The 21404-nt window shown below is 42.0% G+C and overlaps 1 protein-coding gene across 1 annotated transcript in view; it reads left to right on the top strand.

Annotated features, from left to right (window-relative positions):
* LOC134353976 (WW domain-binding protein 2-like) overlaps nt 1-21404 on the top strand; it is a 59426-nt gene that overhangs the window by 23257 nt on the left and 14765 nt on the right. The window contains exons 2-4 of the mRNA XM_063062589.1: nt 4962-5070; nt 15392-15527; nt 18873-18965. Of these exons, the coding sequence (XP_062918659.1) occupies nt 4962-5070; nt 15392-15527; nt 18873-18965 (338 nt within the window). The remainder of the gene's footprint in view (nt 1-4961; nt 5071-15391; nt 15528-18872; nt 18966-21404) is intronic.

Below are 21404 nucleotides of genomic sequence, written 5' to 3'. Positions count from 1 at the left end.
CATGGGTGTAATTAGGCAGCGCAGGTTCTTTGGGCCAGAAGGACCTACTACTGTGCTGTATCTCTAAATAAAATAGCCAATAATGTTCACAAAGCAAACTAGAGAATTGGAAAATCTGAAACTAAAATCTAAAATTCTGGAAACCCTCAGCAGGCCCGACAACATTAGTGGGAAGTAAAGTAGCAATAGCATTTTGAGCTTGACCTTTAGTGAAAATTGGGAAAGAAAGAAGTTGCAGAGAGGATGAGGGTGCTGTGACACTGAATAAGCCACTGGAGCCTGAAGCTGATAGATGTAAAAGGTTTTTCTTCAACAATGACAAGCAGGCATTCTGGAGGAGACCTGGAGGAAAACTGTCTCCTGGGAGAAACAAGGTAGATCTCTCTGAACACAAAGTACCTTGCATTTTTATACTCTTAAGAAGAAAGATAACATCAGGTGATTGAATACAAATTAGTAGCAGTGTTGGCATTGTTTCATTCAGCATTTTGAACCTAACAAATGGTTGCATTGAATTACACATTTACAATGGGAGCACATTGTAACTGACAGGATGTCCCTGAATATTCAGACACCTTCTCTGGGACAAAGTAATCTCACATAGATGGTCTAAAATCTTCTGACTGTGGAAATCCCTGACTCCCAAAATTAGCATTATGAAGGCTGATTCTCTGGATACCTAAACATCCCAATTCATGACAGAAGGAGCAAATGTCCCATGAGTGTGTTTCATGTGCTAAGTGACAAAATGCATGTGGTCTGCAATCTTCCTTGATCTTTGTCACTATGGTGATAAATAATTTAGCTACATATGTTTGATCCTGTTTTGATGTAATTCCTTTAAGATTTGTCTCATGTTTGGCTGTTCATATCAGAACATCTCATGGTCATAAATACAAAAGATTTTGCAGATGACGGAAATCCAGAGCAACACACAAAATGGCGACAAAGTCAGTAGGTCAGGCAGCATCTGTGGAAATTAATAAATGGGACTTCTCGGGCCGATACCCTTCTTCAGAACTAGAAAGGAAGGGGAAGGTGTCACAATAGAAACATGAGGGTGGGGAAGAAGGACTGGCTAGAAGGTGATAATGTGAAAACTGGTGGGTGGGAAAGACAAAGGGCTGGAGAAGAAGGAAACTGATAGGACAGGAGAGTGGACCATGGGAGAATGGGAAGGAGGAGAGGTGATAGACAGGTGAGGAGAAAAGGTAAGAGCCCAGAGTGGGGAATAGAAGAAGGTAAGGGGGAGGGGAAAAAAGAAACCCTGAAGAAGTAATCGATGTTCATGCTATCAGGTTGGAGGCTACCCAGACATAAGGTGTTGCTCTTCCACCCTGAAAGTGACCACATTGTGGCAGAAGAGCAGGCCATAGATTGATATGTCGGAATGGGAATGGAGATAGGAAATTGGCCAATGAGAAATTCTGCTTTAGGCAGATAGAGTGAAGGTGTTCAACAAAGCGGCCCCCCCCCCCCCAGTCTACATTGGATCCCACCAATGTAGAGGAAGATGCATCAGGAACTCTAGATACAATAGACAACCCCAGCAGATTTGGTGAAGTGTTGCCTCACCTGGTAAGACTGTTTGGGGCCCTGAATGGGGGGAAGGGAGGAGATAAATGGGCAGGTGTAGCATTTCTGTCACTTGCAGGGATATGTGCCAGGAGGGAGATAGTGGGGAGGGACGAATGGACAAGGGAATCACTGAGGGAGTGATCCCTGCGGAATGCGGAGAGTGGGGGATGTGGTAAAGATTGCATGAACATGTCAGTTCACAAGCTGCATCTGCTGTGCATCAGCCCTCTGCTGTGGGCTGGTAACTGCTCTGTAGACAATACTGTTTATTTACACAGCTATTCTTTAAATTTCAATACTCATTTCTGCTTGTAGTTCACATTTAACAGTTTTTCATTAGTATTAATGCCTGCTATTCACATAAATCCTCTGTGGATGTTTTGCGCCTTGCAATCCTTAACCAATAAGAATGAGGGAATAAATGAGAGAAAATCCACAGATGCTGGAAATCCAAAGCAACACACACAAAATACTGGAGGAACTTAGCAGGCCAGGCAGTATCTATTGAAAAGAGTACAGTTGATATATTGGGCCAAGTCCGTCCTGCTGAAGAGTCTTGGCCCGAAACGTTGACTGTACTCTTTTCCTCAGATGCTGCCTGGTCTGCTGAGTTCCTCCTGATTCTGTAGACAGAGGGAATACCTATGTTATAGGCCCTGGATAAGTTGTTAATGAAGTCATTCAGTTGATAGATTAACAACGGAAAGAGAATGATAGGAGGGAGACAGAGAGCTACAAATTGCTGAGAGAGCAAATGCAAGGCAATGTAAAAGCTGCAAAATGCAAAGGTGTAGATGTGTGGCAGGTCAGGCAGTACTGATGGAGAGAGAATAACTGAGGCCGCATCACAGACCAAGAATCAACAGGAAACAAAGCAGCCCACAATTATTGAATTTAAAATTAAGTCTTTCCAGGCTAGATTTTTATTTCAATGAACAATCTTTCATCTCCTACCTCTATCGCAGTGGTCCCCAACCACCGGGCTGCAAGGAAACGACATGATTTGGCGATATGAGTCAGCTGCACCTTTCCTCATTCCCTGTCACACCCACTGTTGAACTTGAACACATGCAAGGTCATTACGCACGCGTCATCCATGTCAGCGCGGGAAGATCAACTCCTCGAGCTTGTAGATGACGGTGGGCTGAAAAGTATGTTTGATGTAACATCTCTGCCGGCATTCTGGATCAAAGTCAAGGCTAAATATCCTGAGATAGCCGCGGAAGCACTGAAAACGTTGCCTCCATTTCCAACGTATCTCTGTGAAGCAGGGTTTTCTGCAATGAACGCAACGAAAACTAAATCGCAGAATAGACTGGACATAAGGAACCCCCTTCGAGTATCGCTGTCTCCCACTGATTCAGCGATATTGGTGTGTTGCAATGATTTTATATGTTCGTACGAGGAAAATATGCGCTATCTGTTTAATATTAAATTCGTTAGATAAACCTTTTTAGAAACAAAATTAAGTGTATTAGCCTCTTATAAGTGACTTATCACCTATATTCCAGTCATTCCAGTCACCTATATTCCAGTCAGACCACCCTTGTCCCGTATTTTCCCCGCTAAGGTAGAGCGTTCCTTTGAAACCTTTCATGCGGAAATGGCGTGAAGCAAAGAAGCAATTCCCATTAACTTATATGGGAAAAATTTTTGAGCGTTTCCAGACCCAACAAATAATCTACCAAGTTACACCAAATAACACATAAACCTAAAATAACACTAACATGTAGTAAAAGCAGGAATGATATGATAAATACACAGCCTATATGAAATAGAAATAATGTATGTACAGTGTAGTTTCACTGAACAGAATCGCCAAAACCGATTTGTAGAAAAATATCAGCACATACACGCATGCGCACAGCATGTATCGCATGCGCACACAGGTGCCCGCGCAAGGCTTCATGGTCATGGTAGTCTTTCTTGGGATAAACACAGTGAGAAAGTTGGCAATCCTACCCCGCCCCCCCCCCCACCCGGGATGGGCCAATCCGCAAGAATATTGTCAATATTAAACTGGTCCACGGTGCAAAAAAGGTTGGGGACTCCTGCTCTATCGTCACTGGAGCAGTCACAGGGGCAGTACACAGTCTTAATAATCAAACACTGTCTTGAAAGAGCACCCTGCAGATTAACTATCGTGCTACTGAGGAAAGGAATACTGAATGCTTATGATTATGTGTTGAAGAACTATATCTCCCTTGGAGTAAACACACATTGAAATATGGGTCTTCCCTAGACCAACATATGGATAACCTGTGCGTACATATTTGGCAGACGGACGGGGATGGATTTGCCAGCTGCTGTGGGGCTGCCGGCATCTTGTGCCTGATGCCCCAAAACAGAGCATTTTGAAACACACCATCTCTCGCTACATTCCCCCCCCCCAATAAGTCGCAACAATAAGGGTGTGTGACTAGGCCAAGCCAAGCAGAGTTGGGGACTGAGCGGACTCACTCGGTGAGTTAGTAAGGCCAGTTAGCACCCACTCATCCCACACCTTCTCACTCTCCTGTCTTAGCCATTTGTAAACCTTTTATTGTTAATTTCTGACTTGTGAACAGTTCTCAAGACAGAACTCTGTTGAGACCTGGGGATTGTCTGTAGGTGCCACCGTTCTGTGAGATGTACTATTCAGGGTGTGTGACACACAAGTTAGAAATATTGAAACATAGAAAACCTACAGCACAATACAGGCCCTTTGGCCCACAAAGTTGTGCCGAACATGTCCCTACCTTAGAAATTACTAGGCTTACCCATAGCCCTCGATTTTTCTAAGCTCCATGTACCTATCCAAAAGTCTCTTAAAAGACCCTATCGTATCCGCCTCCACCACCGTTCCCAGCAGCCCATTCCACGCACTCACCACTCTGCGTAACAAAAAACTTAACCCTGATATTCCCCTGTACCCATTCCCCACCACCTTAAACCTGTGTCCTCTTGTGGAAACCATTTCAGCCCTAGGAAAAAGCTTCTGACTATCCACACGATCAATGCCTCTCATCATCTTGTACACCTCTTCTCAGGTCACCTCTCATCCTCCGTCGCTCCAAGGAGAAAAGGCCCAGCTCACTCAACCTACTCTCATAAGGCTTGCTCCCCAATCCAGGCTACATCCTTGTAAATCTCCTCTGCACTCTTTCTATGGTTTCCACATCCTTCCTGTAGTGAGGCGACCAGAACTGAGCACAGTACTCCAAGTGGGGTCTGACCAGGGTCCTGTATAGCTGCAACATTACCTCTCGGCTCCTAAATTCAATTCAGTTCTATTAGCAAGCTTCATGTCAGGTTCGGTGCAGGTAGATAAATTCATTACATTTGAGGGAAAAGGTATTATATTATTTCTTCAATCCTCTGAGTAATTTTTAATTCTTTTTCAGCTTTTTAAAGGAGTGCAAAGATGTGGAGCTTTCATTCAGTGATTTGACAGTGAAGACTGATTATTTTAAAGGGACCAAGAAGGGAACTCTGTATTTGACTCCATACAGGGTAAGTGCTTATAACGGAATTATTCCATTCCTGTGCTCAAGATGTTGGTCTGACCACAATTTATTTCACAAGAGTAACTTATTAGAATTCTCAAATGACAGTGATGCAGTTGGTATCTTCATTGTTTACCAGGAGTAAAGAAATATAAATAGAACTCGCACATTTCCTTTTCTAAGATATCTTGAGATGTTCCAAAGAAACTTAATATAACAGCACGGAATAGGCCCTTCTGGCCCTTTGAGCTGTGTTGCCTAGCAATCCCCCGATTTAATCCTAGCCTAATCATGGGACAGTTTGCAATGCCCAATTAACCTACCAACCGGTACATCTCTGGATAGTGGGAGGAAACCAGAGCACCCAGAGGAAACCCATGTGGTCATGGGGAGAACGTTCAGGCTCCTTACAGGCACTGGCAAGAATTGAACCCAAGTCACCTGTACTGTAAAGTGTCGTGCTAACCACCATGCTATCTTGCCACCCCAGGGTATAGAATATTCAGCCGAGAAGGTGGGGGGTGGAGTGGTGGGTAAGTAAAAGAGAAGATAGGTATTGCAAAGTTAGTCAAATATGGCATTACTTTAGGATTTAGGGAGGAGATCCTGGAAACTCCTCAACTGAGTCCATTATGGGTAGAAAAAGAAACAAAAAGGGTGTTGTTGTTATGCTAGGGATGAATTTCAGATCCCCTTACAGTTTACAGGATATAGAGGAATAGATATGTAGGCAGAATTCTGAATACAGTGAAAATTGTGTTATTGTACTGGAGGATTTCAATTTCCCTAATACTAACTGGAATTACCTCAGAGGTAAAGGCTCGGAGAGGTCAGTGGGGGATTATTTTAGAGGTAGTGACCATGAATTTGTATATTTTTAAATATCTATGGATGGACCAGTAATTCATATCTTAAACTGGGGGAAACTAAATTCATTAATATGAGGGCAGACCTGGCATAGAAACGTTGGGAGCAGCTATTTGGTAGGAAAGTCCACAGCAGTATGGCAGGATGTACTCGGAGGAGAAATTGCAAGAGGTCATGGCCATCATGTTCTGTAAGGGTAAATGCCAGGGTTAACAAGTGTAGGGAACCCTAGATGTCAAGGGATTTTTAGGGTTAGATAAGAGGGAAAAAGACACACATGCCAGTTACAGGGGATAAATGATGTGGGAGGCCTGTCTAGAGAATAAAAATATATAGAACTTAAAAAGGAGAATGACCAAGGCATAAACTGCAGATGGTAGAGTCTTGAGGAACAGAGGTACTTTGCAGTTCAAATCCATGGATCCTAGTAGGTGACTACGTAGATAGACAATATGGCTAGGAATCCTAATGGGAAATTTACCTTCGTTAGATAAGACTGTTGAGTACAGAGGCAGTGAGGTTATGCTCCAACTTTATAGGACCCCGGTCAGACCTGAGCTGCGGTTCACTGTACAGGTCTGGTCACCAAGGTATAGAAAGTACATGATTATGCTGGAGAGGGTTCAGAAGAGATTAATCAGGATGTTGCCTGGGATGGAGCAGTTCAGGGATGAAGAGAGATTGGAAAAGCCCAATCTTTACTTCCTGTATTGGAGATGATTAAGAGGAAACATGAATACAAAGTTAAAAGAGGTGTGCAAAGCATAGACTGCAGGAAACGTTTCCCCCTATCAAAAAGCCATAGGTTGAGGTTAAGGGAGAAGTGATTCCTACCCAGATATTGGTGAGTACCTGGAAAGCACTGCCTGAGAGAGTGATTGAACCTAAATCATGAACAGCTTTTAGGTATTATCCAAATGAACATTTGAATTGTTAGGCATAGAGCTGATAGACCAAGTGCTGGCCAATATTATTAATAAGAAAGGATGACTTGAGAGATTGTAAATGTCAGAACCTGGAGCATTGTACAACGTTGGACAACATCTATGGAGAAAAATAGGCAGTCAAGACAAAGAGATCTCATGTGTTAATGTAGAAGGATATCCACTATGACATGGATGAACTGAGCTGAGAGACCAGTACCATAATGTACAAATCTATGATTCTGGTTGTATACCACTTTCTCCTTTGAATGGCTTGATGTGCAGATTTAATCTCAGGAGTGTGTTGAACAAAGTATCCAAATGATTTTATCAGTCCTTGGTTCTTTGCAATGTCTTACCAGACTCCAATTCATCAACTGAAGGCCTGTGTGAGCCAACTGTCTGGTATTTTGCAGTATTTTTATAATCTTGAGTCTTAAGTCAGGAAAAGATACCAGCATTATGGAAGACTTCCTGCTTGGTTTCTGTACCCAAGAAGGTGACTCTATCTGAACTTAATGACTACAGACCAATTGCCCTCACATCTCATGTGATGAAAGTGCTAAAGAGCCTGGTTCTTGGCTTACCTTGGACCACAAGTGAGATCTTCATTGGACCCTCTACAGTTTGCCTACCAACCTCATGTGAGAGTGGATGATGCCATCATCTACCTGTAGCAGAGAGCTCACTCCCACCTGGATGATGCTGGTGGCATTGTGAGAATCACACGTTTTGATTACTCTAGTGACTTCAATACAATCCAGCCACTTCGTCTGAGCAAGAAGCTGCAAAGGATGGGCATAGACAAATCCACTATCTCCTGGGTTACTGACTACGTGATAGACAGTCCTCAGGTTGTACAGCTGGGTAGTTCTCTGTCTGAGATAGTGGTGAGTGGCACTGGAGCACCCCTAGGGATTGTCCTATCTCTGTTTCTGTTCACATGTACACCTCAGACTTTCAATACAAATCTGAGTCTGGTCACTTGCAAAGTTCTCTGATGACTCTACGGTAGTTGGGTGTATCAGAGATGGGCAAGAGTCGGGAGTACAGAGGACTGTGGAGTGGTGCGGGAGGAATCACCAGTTCCTGAATGTGGCCAAACCAGGGAGATGGTGATTGATTTTAAGAGGAAGAGGACTGTAATGAGTCCTAGCAATAGACACAAAAAGTTGGAGGTCAGGCAGCATCTATGGAAAAGAGTACAGTTGATGTTTCAGTAGGTATCCTGCTGAAGGATCTCGTTCTGAAACGTCAGCTGTACTCTTTTCCATAGATGGTGTCTGGTCTGCTGAGTTCTTCCAGCATTTTGTGTGTGTTGCTTGGATTTCCAGCATCTGCAGATTTTCTTTTGTCCATTATGAGTCCTGTATATATTCTGGGAGAAGAAGTTGCAGTGTTGGAGGAGTACAAATACTATGTTCGCCTCGACAACAGGCTTGATTGGAAAGCTGACACCAAGGCTGTTCCCAAGAAGGGAATGAGTAGAGTCTATTTTCTAAGGAAGCTGAGATCCTTCAATATGTGCAACAGGATGTTGGAGATCTTTTACCAGTCTGTTGTAGTGAGTGCAGTCTTCTTTGCAGCTTTATGTTGGGGGAGCAGCATCTGTGCTGGTGATGCAAAAGGACTAAATAAACTCATCAAAAAGACGGGATCTGTCCTTGAATTAGTGGTGGAGAGAAGGTCACTAAACAAACTGTTATCCATTATGGACAATCTGGCACATCCTCTCCATGAGCTACTGAATAAGTAGCGGAGCACCCTTTCGAACAGGCTCATTCAGCTCCACTGTCATAAGGATCGTTACAGAAAATCTTTCCTATCGAATGCAATAAGCATATACAACAGTTCATCTCTGTGCGACAGGAGAACACACATCATAGTACAATGGTTTCTGTTATATTATTTTGTACATTATTATTGCACATTGTTGAATTATTGTGTATATTATTATACTGTATGTTATTAATATTATATTATTATTGCTAAGTGCATTTTTAAATGTTCTTGGTGTTATGGAACTATTTGCCACTTGGGATCAATAAAGTACTTATTATTATTAACTGGGAGCTAGTGTTCCTTGAGCTACAGATAATTTGCAGATGTGCTCATTTTAGAGTTTTACATCAGCTCTGACATGCTGCAGTTTTAATTAGACATAACCAGCAGGCAATAACTTAGAGCAGATCTCTTTAAAATTGCGAAAACTACAAATCAGACCTCAAATTTGCTATCATTACTGAACCAATACTGAACAAGTTATTTGTAATCTTTGTTTTTTTTAAAACATTAAACTTCAAACATCAGGCTCCTGAAGTAGCGTGGATAACTTTACTCACCTCAGCAATGAATTGATTCCACAACCTACAGACTCACTTTCAAGGACTCTAGAACTTATGATCTCGATGCTATTTATAAGACCATAAGACATAGAAACTGAATTGGGCCATTTGATTCATTCACTCTGCTCCAGTATTTCATCATGGCTGATCCATTTCCCTCTCAGCCTGAGTTTCCTGGCTTCTCCTCATATCCCTTCATGCCCTGACTAATCAAGAAACTCTCAACCTCTTCTTTAAATATACCCAATGAATTAGCATCCACAGCCACCTGTGGCAACAAATTCCACAGATTCATCATTCTCTGGCTAAAGAAATTCCTCCTCATCTCAGTTCTAAATGGACATCCCTCTCTTCTGAGGCTGTGTCCTCTTGTGTCACACTCCCCCACCATAGGAAACACACTCTATCAAGGCCTTTAAATATTTGATAGGTTTCAATTAAATCAACCCCCATTCTTCTGATTTCCAGTGAGTACAGAATCATTTTTGTGAACCTCCTTTGAACCCTCTCCAATGTCAGCACTTCCTTTCTTAGATAAGGGGCCTAAAACTGCTCGCTATGCTCAAGTGAGGCCTTACCAGTGCTTTATGAAGCCTCAACATTACATCCTAGTCTTCTCAAAATGTATGCTAATATCACATTTGTCTTCCTCACCACTAACTCAACCTGCAAATTAACCATTAGGGAATCCTGCACGAGGTCTCCCACGTCCCTTTGCACCTCGTATTTTTGAATTTTCTCTCCATTTAGAAAATAATATACTCTTTTATATCTTCTATTAAAGTGCATGACTATGTCTTCAACTAAATTGCAATGCCATACACTTCCCAGCACTGTATTCCATCTGCCACTTATATGTCGTTCTCCTAATCTGTCTAAGTCCTTCTCTACTTCCTCAGAATTACCTGCCTTTCCACCTATCTTTGCATCATCCACAATCTTGGCCACAAAGCCATCAATTCTGTTGTCCAAATCAATGACGTATAATGTGAAAAGAAGTGTTCCCAACACAGACCCCTGTGGACCACCACTAGTCACCAGCAGCCAACAAAAAAAGGCTCCCTTTCTTCCCACTCTTCGCCTCCTGCTAATCTGCCAGTGCTCTATCCATTAGTATCTTTCCTGTAATACCGAGGGCTCTTGTCTTCTTACGCAGCCTCATGTGTGGTACTTTATCAAAGGCCTGCTGAAAATCCAAGTACACAATATCCACCGATTCTCGGGAGTCTATCCTGCTTGTTATTTCTTCAAAGAATTACAACAGATTTATTGGACAAAATATTCCCTTAAGGAAACCATGTTGACTTTGGCCTATTTTATCATTTGCCTCCAAGTACCCGGAAACCACATCCTTAATAATTGACTCCAGCATCTTCCCAATCACTGAGGTCAGACTAACTGTCCTGTAATTTCCTCTCTCCTGCCTCTCTCCCTTCTTGAAGGGTGGAATGACATTTATAATTTTCCAGTCCTTCTAGAATCAATTGATTTTTGGAAGATCATTACCAATGCCTCCACAATAAGACTGCTGAACGGATCCTGACCCAGATCTGGGCCGTACCCTCCAAATATCTGGACCTGCCTCTCTGTTTTTTTTGCACTACCTTACTCTCCATTTTTCTGTTTTCTATTTATGATTTATAATTTAATTTTTTAATATTTACTATCGATTTGTAACCCAGGGAGCGGGAAGCGCAGAATCAAATATCGCTGTGATGATTTACGTTCTAGTATCAATTGTTTGGCGACTATAAAGTATTTGTTCAGCCACACCTTCTGGAACTCTGGATTGTAGACCATCTTGTCCAGGTGACTTAAGTACCTTCAGACCTTTCAGTTTCCCAAGCACCTAGTAATGGCAACTTCACTCACTTCTGTCCCCTGACACTCTTGAACTTCCAGCATACTGCTCGTGCCTACCACAGTGAAGGCAGATGTAAAATACTTATTCAGTTCTTTTGTCATTTCGTGGTTCCCCCATTACTACCGCTCCATTATCGTTTTCCAGCGGTCCAATATCTACTCTTGCCTCTCCTTTACACTTTATCTATCGGAAGAAACTTTTGATATCCTCTTTAATATTATTGACTAGCTTACCTTCTTATTCCATCTTTTCCTTCTTTATGACTTTTTTTAGTTGCTTTCTTGGTTTTTAAAAGCTTCCCAATCCCCTAACTTCCCACTAATTTTTGCTCTATTATCTGTCCCCTCTTTGGCTTTTATGTTGGCTTTGACTTCTCTTGTCAGCCACGGTTGTGTCATCCCTGCTAGTATTCCCTTCCAGTCAATTTGGTCAGCTCATCTCTCATGCCTCTGTAATTCCCTTTACTTCACAGTAATACTGATACATTTGATTTTAGCTTCTCCTTCTCAAATTGCAGGGCTCAACCATGAGCTGCTGTAAAAAGCCATTTGTAGACAAGGTGGCTTTTTAGAGCATCTCTTGGGATTCAGCACCAACCAGATTTTCCCAATCTACCAAGACTGTCGTAACTGTTGGGGAAATTAATTTGCTAAGGAATTTCAATTAAAGTTCGTCACTAATAAATTGGACACAGACTTCAAAGTGACTAGAAAATACCTTTATTCATGAATAAGGGAAGAGTGACTCGCTAATGGTGCGATAGTCAAGTCTTCCAAGTAATAGTCACAGCCTTTTTTATACATGCACACAGAAAGTCGATTACATCAGAGTTTTTTAAAAAGTCAATCCTGTGCATCTTATCAATTCCTACGACTGCCAACTCTCTTTTCTGCCTACAACACACAGAGACAGGTTGTAGAACATCCTTGAAACTAAGATAGATTATTGCCAAATGGTGAGTCTTTATTTATGATTTTAAGAAAGTTCATTAAATCTTTAGATCCAGTAAGTCATTAAAGTACAAAAGTATTTGGTTTTTATGTTAGTACCAGATAAATAAAAGAAAATCAGCCACACTGTTTAATTGTCCGAAACTTGGACAGCCCACAGGCTCCTCAGTAGACTTTATGACCTTCACTGTCTCTATCTTGTTTACACAGCTGTTTTACGCACTAGGCTTATTGCTAAATTAAAGGACAGTGCAGGGTATTAACAACTCGGGTTTTTTAACCCTTTATTCAGAATTTTCTTCCACAGTAACATTGCCCTTTTGACATGCATTTTCTATCTCACATAATTTGTAAACCACATCTTTGCCACCGTTTGGAGGTCTGTATATAAGTCCCATCAGGGTCTTTTTACCCTTGCAATTTCTTCGCTCTACCCACAGTGATTCTACACCTTCCAATCCTACATTACCACTTTCTAATGATTTGATTTGATTTATCACCAACAGAGCCATCCCACTCCGTCTGCCTACCTGCCTGTCCTTTCGATACAATGTGCATCCTTGGATGTTAAGCTCCCAGCTGTAATCTTCTTTCAGCCCACCACAATATCATACATGCAAATCTGTAACTGTGCTACAAGTTCAGCTACGTTATTCTGTATACTGTGCGCATTCACATATAACACCTTCAGTCCTGTATTCACCCTTCTTGATTTTGTCCACCTCTTACATTGCAAATCATTTTGTTAACCACAGTTTTGCCCTATCATCAGCCTCTCCTTGCTAGCAGTCCCACTAAACACAGTCTCTGAGTGTAAACCAACTACCCCATCCTTAGCCCTTTTACTCTGGTTCCTATTCCCTTGCCTTTAGTTTAAGGCCTCCCGAACACCTCTAGCAAACCTGCCTGCAAGAATCACACATCAAAGTTGCTGGTGAACGCAGCAGGCCAAGCAGCATCTATAGGAAGAGGCGCAGTTGACGTCCGGTGCTCCCGATGTGGCCTTTTATATATTGGTGAGACCCGACGCAGACTGGGAGACCGCTTTGCTGAACATCTACGCTCTGTCCGCCAGAGAAAGCAGGATCTCCCAGTGGCCACACATTTTAATTCCACATCCCATTCCCATTCTGACATGTCTATCCACGGCCTCCTCTACTGTAAAGATGAAGCCACACTCAGGTTGGAGGAACAACACCTTATATTCCGTCTGGGTAGCCTCCAACCTGATGGCATGAACATTGACTTCTCTAACTTCCGCTAGGCCCCACCTCCCCCTCGTACCCCATCTGTTACTCATTTTTATGCACACATTCTTTCTCTCACTCTCCTTTTTCTCCCTCTGTCCCTCTGAATATACCTCTTGCCCATCCTCTGGGTCACCCCCCCCCCCGTCTTTCTTCCCGGACCTCCTGTCCCATGATCCTCTCGTATCCCCTTTTGCCTATCACCTGTCCAGCTCTCGGCTCTATCCCTCCCCCTCCTGTCTTCTCCTATCATTTTGCATCTCCCCCTCCCCCTCCAGCTTTCAAATCCCTTACTCACTCTTCCTTCAGTTAGTCCTGACGAAGGGTCTCAGCCTGAAACGTCGACTGCGCCTCTTCCTATAGATGCTGCTTGGCCTGCTGCGTTCACCAGCAACTTTGATGTGTGTTGCTTGAATTTCCAGCATCTGCAGAATTCCTGTTGTCTGCCTGCAAGAATATTGGTTCCCCCTCGGGCTCAGGCGTAACCCATCCCTTATGTACAAGTCATACCTTCCCCAGGAGAATTCAAAATGATCCAGGAATCTGAACTCCTGCACCAGTTCCTCAGCCACACATTCATATGCCAACTCATCCTATTCTTACCCTCACTGGGGCGTGGCACAGGCAGCAATTCAGAGATTACTACCCTGGAGGCCCTGCATTTCAGCTTTATACCTAGCTCTCTGAATTCTCTCTCCAGGACCTTTCCCACCTATGTCATTGGTGCCAATATGCACCAAGGCTTCTGGCTGGTGACCCTCCCCTTTTAGAATGCCATAGACTCGATCCAAGACATCCCTGACCCTGGCACCTGCAGGCAACATACCATCTGGTTGTATCTATCTAGCTCTCTGTCTGTCTAACATCTATTTGCGCCGTTTGTCTTCTTTTACACATTGGTTGTTTGTCAGTCTTTGTGTATACTTCTTTATTGATTCCTTGTTCCTGTGAATGCCTACAAGAAAATGAATCTGAGTAATGTGGGTTCTGCGGGACTGCAGGGTTGGACTGGCAGGTATCCAGGTTGGACTTTGTCACGGGTTAGAATGCCAGAGGAGAGTCAGGGACTCAATATGTCAGGTTCTGCAGGGCTGCGGGGTCGGCCTGGCGAGTGGCTAGGATGGATTTTGCCGTGGTCGGAAAAACAACAGGATGTAAGGGGACGAATTTGCCAGGGCTTTTGTGCCTGTGTGGCAGGTCTGTAGAGAGGATTCTCACCCACAAACGAGAAAATCTGCAGATCCTGAAAATCCAAACAGCACACACAAAATGCTGGAGGAACTCAGCAGGCCAGGCAGCATCTGTGGAAAAGAGTACATTCAACTATGTTAGACTATGAGGAGAGATTGAGTCACCTGGGACTGCACTTGCTGGAATTCAGAAGAATGAGAGGGGATCTTATCGAAACATATAATATTATGTCAGGGATAGATAAGATAGAGGCAAGAAAGTTGTTTCCACTGGTAGGTGAGACTAGAACTAGGGGACATAGCCTCAAGAGTAGATTTAGGACAGAGATGAGGAGGAACTGTTTTTGCCAGAGAGTGGTAAACCTGTGAAATTCTCTGCCCAATGAAACAGTGGAAGCTACCTCAGTAAATATATTTATGAAATGGTTGGATAGATTCTTGCATAGTAGGGGGATTAAGGGTTATGGGGAAAGCACAGGTAGGTGGAGATGAGTCCATTGCCAGGTCAAAAGGCCTGCTCCTGCTCCTATTTCTTATGTTCTTATGGCGTTTCGGGCTGAGACCCTTTGGTACTCTTTTCTATTGATGCTGCCTGGTAATAACTGTTCCTGACCCTAATGATATAGGACTTAAGATTCTTGTACCTCCTTCCTGATGGCAGTAGCGAGAACAGAGCATGGCCTGGTTGGTGGGGGACCTTAATGATGGATGCTGGTTTCCTGCGACAGCGCTCCTTGTCAATGTGCTCAGTGGTGGGGACGGATTTACCTGTATCCATTACTTTCCGTAGGATTTTCTATTCAAGAGCATTGATGTTTCTATACTGGGCCAGTCTCCATTTGACTGCTGCCTCCTATAGCTGTGTTATTTTGCTGGAGGGAAAAATTGAAGGCTTAAAAGCAAATCTGTAATTATACAAGCCAGTTTCACTTGTTGTTTCAGATGATCTTTCTATCAAAAGGAAAGGATCCAATGCAGTCATTCATGATGCCCTTCTACCTTGTAAAAGGATGTTCTATTGAGCAACCAGTCTTCTCGGCTAATTACATAAAGGGAACCATTCGGGCTGAACCTGGAGGTATGTAAAATAATCAAAGTTCAGAACTGAAACAAGTTGTGTTTCCAACTATTTTGAAATTTGAGAAGGAGAAACTAAATTCCAATGTGTCGGTATTTCAGTGGAATAAAGGAAATTACAATGGCGTAAGAGGGGAACTGGCCAAGGTTAACTGGAAAGGGACACTAGCAGGAAGAACAGCAGAGCAGAAATAGCTGGAGTTTCTGCGAAAAAAGAGGGAAGTGCAAGATAGATGTATTCCAATTAACGAGGAAGTTTTTGAATGGAAGAAGGACACTACTGTGGCTGACAAATGAAGTCAGAGCTAAAGTAAAAACAAAAGAGACAATGAAGCCAAAGCTAGTGGCAAGATAGAGGATTAGGAAGCTTTTAAAAACTTGCAAAAGGAAACTAAGGTCATTAGGAAGGAAAAGATGGATTATGAAAGAAAGCTGGCGTCTAATATCAAAGAAGATACTAAAAGCTTTTTTAAGTATATAAAGTAAAAGAGAGTTGAGGGTAGATATAGGACCAATAGAAAATGACGCTGGAGGTATTGTAATGAGAGACACAGAGATGACAGAGGAACTGGATGCTTATTTTGCATCAGTCTTCACAGTGGAAGACATCTGCAGTATACCGGACATTCAAGAGTGTCAGGGAAGTGAAGTATGTGCAGTGAAAGTTACGACTGAGAGGGTATTCAGGAAGCTTAATGGTCTGAGGGTGGATAAATCTCCTGGACCTGATGGAAGGCACCTTTGGGTTCTAAAGGAAGTAGCTGGCGAGATTGCGGACTTCAAGAGTCGATAGATTCTGGCATTGTACCAGAGGACTGAAAAATTGCAAATGTTAGTCCGCTATTTGAGAAGGGTGAGAGGCAGCAGGAAGGAAACTATAGACCTGTTAGCCTGACGTCAGTGGTTGAAAAGTTGTTGGAATTGATAGTTAGGAATGAGATTATGGAGTACCTGGAGACACATGACAAGATAGGCCAAAGTCAGCATGGTTTTCTGAAAGGAAAATCCTACCTGACTAACCTACTGCAATTTTTTGAGGAAATTACAAGCAGGGTAGACAAAGGAGATTCAGTGGATGTGGTGTACTTGGATCTTCAGAACGGCTTTGACAAGGTGCCGCACATGAAGCTGCTTAGCAAAATAAGAGCCCATGGAATTACAGGGAAGTTGGGTGGAGCATTGGTTGATCAGCAGAAAGCAGAGAGTGGGAATAAAGGGATCCTATTCTGGCTGGCTGCGGGTTACCAGTGGAGCTCCACGGGGGTCGGTGTTGGGACTGTTGCTTTTTACATTGTATGTCAACGATTTGGACTATGGGATTAATGGATTTGTGGCTAAATTTGCCAATGATAGAAAGATAGGTGGAGGAGCGGGTAGTGTTGAGGAAACAGAGAGCCTGCAGAGAGACTTAGATGGTTTAGGGGAATGGGCAAAGAAGTGGCAAATGAAATACAATGTTGGAAAGTGTATGGTCATGCATTTTGGTGGAAGAAATAAATGGGCAAACTATTATTTAGATGGAGAGAGAATTCATAACACAGGGATGCAAAGGGACTTGGGAGTCCTTGTGCAGGATACCCTAAAAGTTAACCTCCACGTTGAGTCGGTGGTGAAGAAGGCGAATGCAATGTTGGCATTCATTTCTAGAAGTATAGAATATAAGAGCAGGGATGTGATATTGACGCCCTATAAGGCACTCGTGAGACCACACTTGGGGTATTGTGTGCAGTTCTGGGCTCCTTATTTTAGAAAGGACGTACTGACATTGGAGAGGGTTCAGAGAAGATTCATGAGAATGATTCCAGGAATGCACGGGTTACCATATGAGGATCGTCTGGTAGCTCTTGGGCTGTATTCCATGGAGTTCAGGAGTATGAGGGGGGGATCTCATAGAAACATTCCGAATGTTAAAAGGCCTGAACAGATTATATAAGGCAAAGTTATTTCCCATGGTAGGGGAGTCTAAGACAAGAGGGCATGACTTCAGGATTGAAGGACGTCCATTTAGAACAGAGATGCGGAGAAATTACTTTAGTCAGAGGGTGGTAAATCTGTGGAATTTGTTGCCACGAGTGGCTGTGGAGGCCAAGTCATTGGGTGTATTTAAGGCAGAGATAGATAGGTTCAGGTCATCAAAGGGTATGGGGAGAAGGTGGGGGAGTGGGGATGACTGGAAGAATTGGATCAGCCATGATTGAATGGCGGAGCAGTCTTGATGGGCGGAATGGCCTACTTCTGCTCCCATTATCTTATGATCTTATGGTCTTACAATTTTACTGAGGAAGGAGGATAATGAGACCAAAAGTTTAAAAAAAATGCTTAATATGAAAATTTTTAACTGTAGTTTAGTCATGGTTTGGATTAACTGACAATGAACTTATTATGAAAAATAATCTCAAACATAAATATGTTATCAGGAACTTTGAGGGGTGGGAAGGAAGCATGTAAACTTGTGGTTATTAGCAAATCCAAAGAGTTGAAGAAAATTCATTATTCCCATTAGAGGGAGAAGGGAAGAGTGTCAGTTAATATTACTCACTTTATGTCAACAAATGTGTGATCTCTGTAGCCCCCATGTGGAGGACAGTGTTGTAGAAGTGGAACACAGCACTGTCGATAATAGGATGTAGTATTTAAAACTCAAGCAATGCCCTGTTGCCTGCAGTCTGATCCAGTTGATAGTGGTTGGAAAGATATGTTTGTTGCCAAAAGCTAAAGAATTCTGACTTTGGAGAAAGTGGTATACCTTGGACACAGAAACACCTAATTAGAAACTGTCAATGGTCATTCTGTAAGTAAATTCATTGTGTAGAATTAAGATGAACAAAACAATGCTTATTATATTTAATTTATATATTTAATATAGTTAAACATTCTAAAGCAATTCATTGGAGCAACTATCAAATCTTAATTTGCTACCCAACTGTCAAAGGAGTTAATATGCTAGGTAAGGTCAAGATATGTTCTAAAATAAGAAGAATACTGAGATGCAGTGAGGCATTCCGTAGCCAGGGCCATGGCAACCGAGGTACAACAAAGGACATTGTGGATTCACAAGAGCAGAATTCTTGGAAAATGGCTATCATGAAATGTCTTCCTAGATTAGGTGAAAAATAAACAGGATATAAGAGAATAGATGAGAATTTTTTAAATAAGCCATTGCTAGACCTTTAGTTAATGTAAATTAGCAAGCATTGGGAGAATACATAAACAAGATTTATTGTAGGTTAGAATATATTGAGCAGTTCTTGTAGATGAACTGAAGTCCAAAGTCTTAGAAAATAAATCAATTGTTTTAACAATTTTTGTTTGTATTATATGTAATTTGAACTCTATTGACTGGCAGGTGGCTGGGAAGGTCAGGCTTCATTTAAATTGGTTTTCAACAGTGGAGGAGCCATTGATTTTGGTCAATTGATGTTCAAAGTGGCGCAACAAGGTAAGCTTCAAAACTGTATCGCCAAATCCTGTCCATGTGCAACTCTTTGCAATTCTGAGGGAGATTATTAGCTTCAACAGAGGTATTTTTAGACACAGTTTCAACAATTCCATTGAAGTAGTTCTGCATATTGGAGACAGGCAGAACAAGTATAAAGACTTCTTCAAACTAAAAATCAGTCTCCTTGGCAAAAAAGTAATGCCGAAAAATCAGACAGAACATTTAAATCATTTAAAATATATGTAGATTTGTAAAGAGTCTTTGTCAATGTGTCAATAATAATTACAGTGGATTCCAGTTAATTGGGTCATCAGTTAATAGGGGCAGCATCTATTTTAAAGAACACAAACTATTCGAGAAAATATCTGGGATTTTAGACACTATGCCGCTTAATTGGGGCAGAAGTTTGTTGTGTTACGTAACCAGCAACAATGAGTATCAATCAAGACAGGTTATATAAAAACAACCAAACATTTATTAAACACAGATAAACAATTAAAAAAATGAAAACCTTAACCGGAAGTTAACCGCTATGCAGCCATTCAACAGATCGGCACTGGTTCTGAAAGCGTTAAATGCGAAAACTGTTCTTAAAGCGGTAAAGTCAGATATAGTTCTTAAAATGATAAATCGAAAGTCCAACAGATTTATACATTCAATTGGGAGAGACTTCTCTGGAGTAGGATTTCTTCATAGACGCAACTTTCATCCTGGTTCTGTCCACAGGATTCACGATGCCGGAAATAAACAGTTTAAAACAACTGACCTTAAATTCTTCTAGAGAGCAAATCCTGCATGAACTCCTTGCTCTTTTGGCAAGAGTTATTTTCGATGCAGGTCACTACTCCTTCAACGAAGACTCAATAAGGTCGATCCTTTGTTAAACTGCCGAATGATGCCGACTCCTGCGGGTCTTGTACTTCAATAAAGTCTTCACTCTCCCTTCTACTACTGGAATAAGGTACATCAACACGTCTAGCAAAAATTTCCAGTCCAGTAATATTGTACCTTGCAACAGAACGCAACACTCCGTTTTAAATATGAAACTGCATCATAAAAACAAATACGCAACAGAAACGGAGACACAGTACATTCTAGCTGGAAATCTAAAAACTAAAAGCTAACTGCGTCATCTGGGGTCTTCCCTTATATACCCATGGTGCACATGTCACCACATGACCTCACAATGGCTGGAAAATTACATCAGGTGACCTCCAAAAGATCATAACATCGTTCTCATAAAAAAAATCATAGATCTCCTTGAGGCATGTAACAGTTGCTGCACAGTTTATAACTAGCATCAGATTTGTGTATTGTGTTTAAAAAGCAGTGAATTTTAGTCACCGATAGTTGGCGAGAAATAAGCAGTAAGACATTACAGAATTCTTTTGCTCAGTGTGATTTCAAGCATTTAGGCAAGGAGATGCCAGAAACAGCCAGGAGTGAAATTGAAACTAGTTCACTATTCAACAAGTGGAACTACAAAGAACTTGAGGGTATTGACAATCATCTTGAACGTTACAATGAAAATGATGATTTCAAGGATGCAATCAGTAAAAATTGCATGCAGGCATTCCATTATCTGCACCAGGGCTGCGCTGATTTTGTTCATTTACAATCAATCAAATTAAAATGGCAGCGTAAACTATATCCTTCAATAAAAATTAAGGAGCAAATACACAGTTTTATAGTACTGTAGTAGTATTTGTAGTGTTCCAATTTGTTCTGTATTTCATTTAAGTTCATAATTTGTTACTCAGTTAAACAGCAGTTTGTCATATTGTCTTTTTAACTATTTCCATGAAACTTCAGCAAATCGGATTAAAGTCTGTCATGAGCCTTGTGGCTGGTGCTTATGCCAGTTTCCATGGCATGAAGTGACTGAGAGTACAAGACTCCCCCTGCCCCGATAGGACACCAGTCTATCGCGACGTCAACCCCCAGCATTTTTGCCGGTACCCATTCTCAGCTGGGTAGACTGGAGCATTGTGTGGTTAAGTGCCCTGCTCAAGGACACTCACACGCTGCTACGGCCGAGGCTCGAACCCACGACCTTCAGGTCGCTAGTCCAAAGCCCTAACCACTTGGCCACATGCCACATTCAGCAAATTGGGGCAGCCGATTAATTGGGCCAAAATGTACTATTCCTAATGTGTCCCAATTAACTGGAATTCTACTTAATGATATTTTTTTAAAGATGCATCTTTTTAAGGAGCAATTGTTTCACCTGTTCTGATGAGAATAGGCATTGTGAGAAAGTAATATTTATTTATTCTGGTAATAAGTTTTGATATTTAGAATTTTTGTGTGGTTGTTTTATGCTTTCTTTAAATGTAGCCTCCTAATTGCCTTACACAAGGAATTCTGCAGATGCTGGAAATTCAAACAACACACATCAAAGTTGCTGGTGAACACAGCAGGCCAGGCAGCATCTCTAGG

Source organism: Mobula hypostoma, chromosome 11 (genome assembly GCF_963921235.1).
Source record: "Mobula hypostoma chromosome 11, sMobHyp1.1, whole genome shotgun sequence".
In the NCBI taxonomy this organism is placed as follows: Eukaryota; Metazoa; Chordata; class Chondrichthyes; order Myliobatiformes; family Myliobatidae; genus Mobula; species Mobula hypostoma.
Note: the sequence above shows the minus strand (reverse complement) of the source record. Positions and strands in the feature narration are given on the sequence as shown.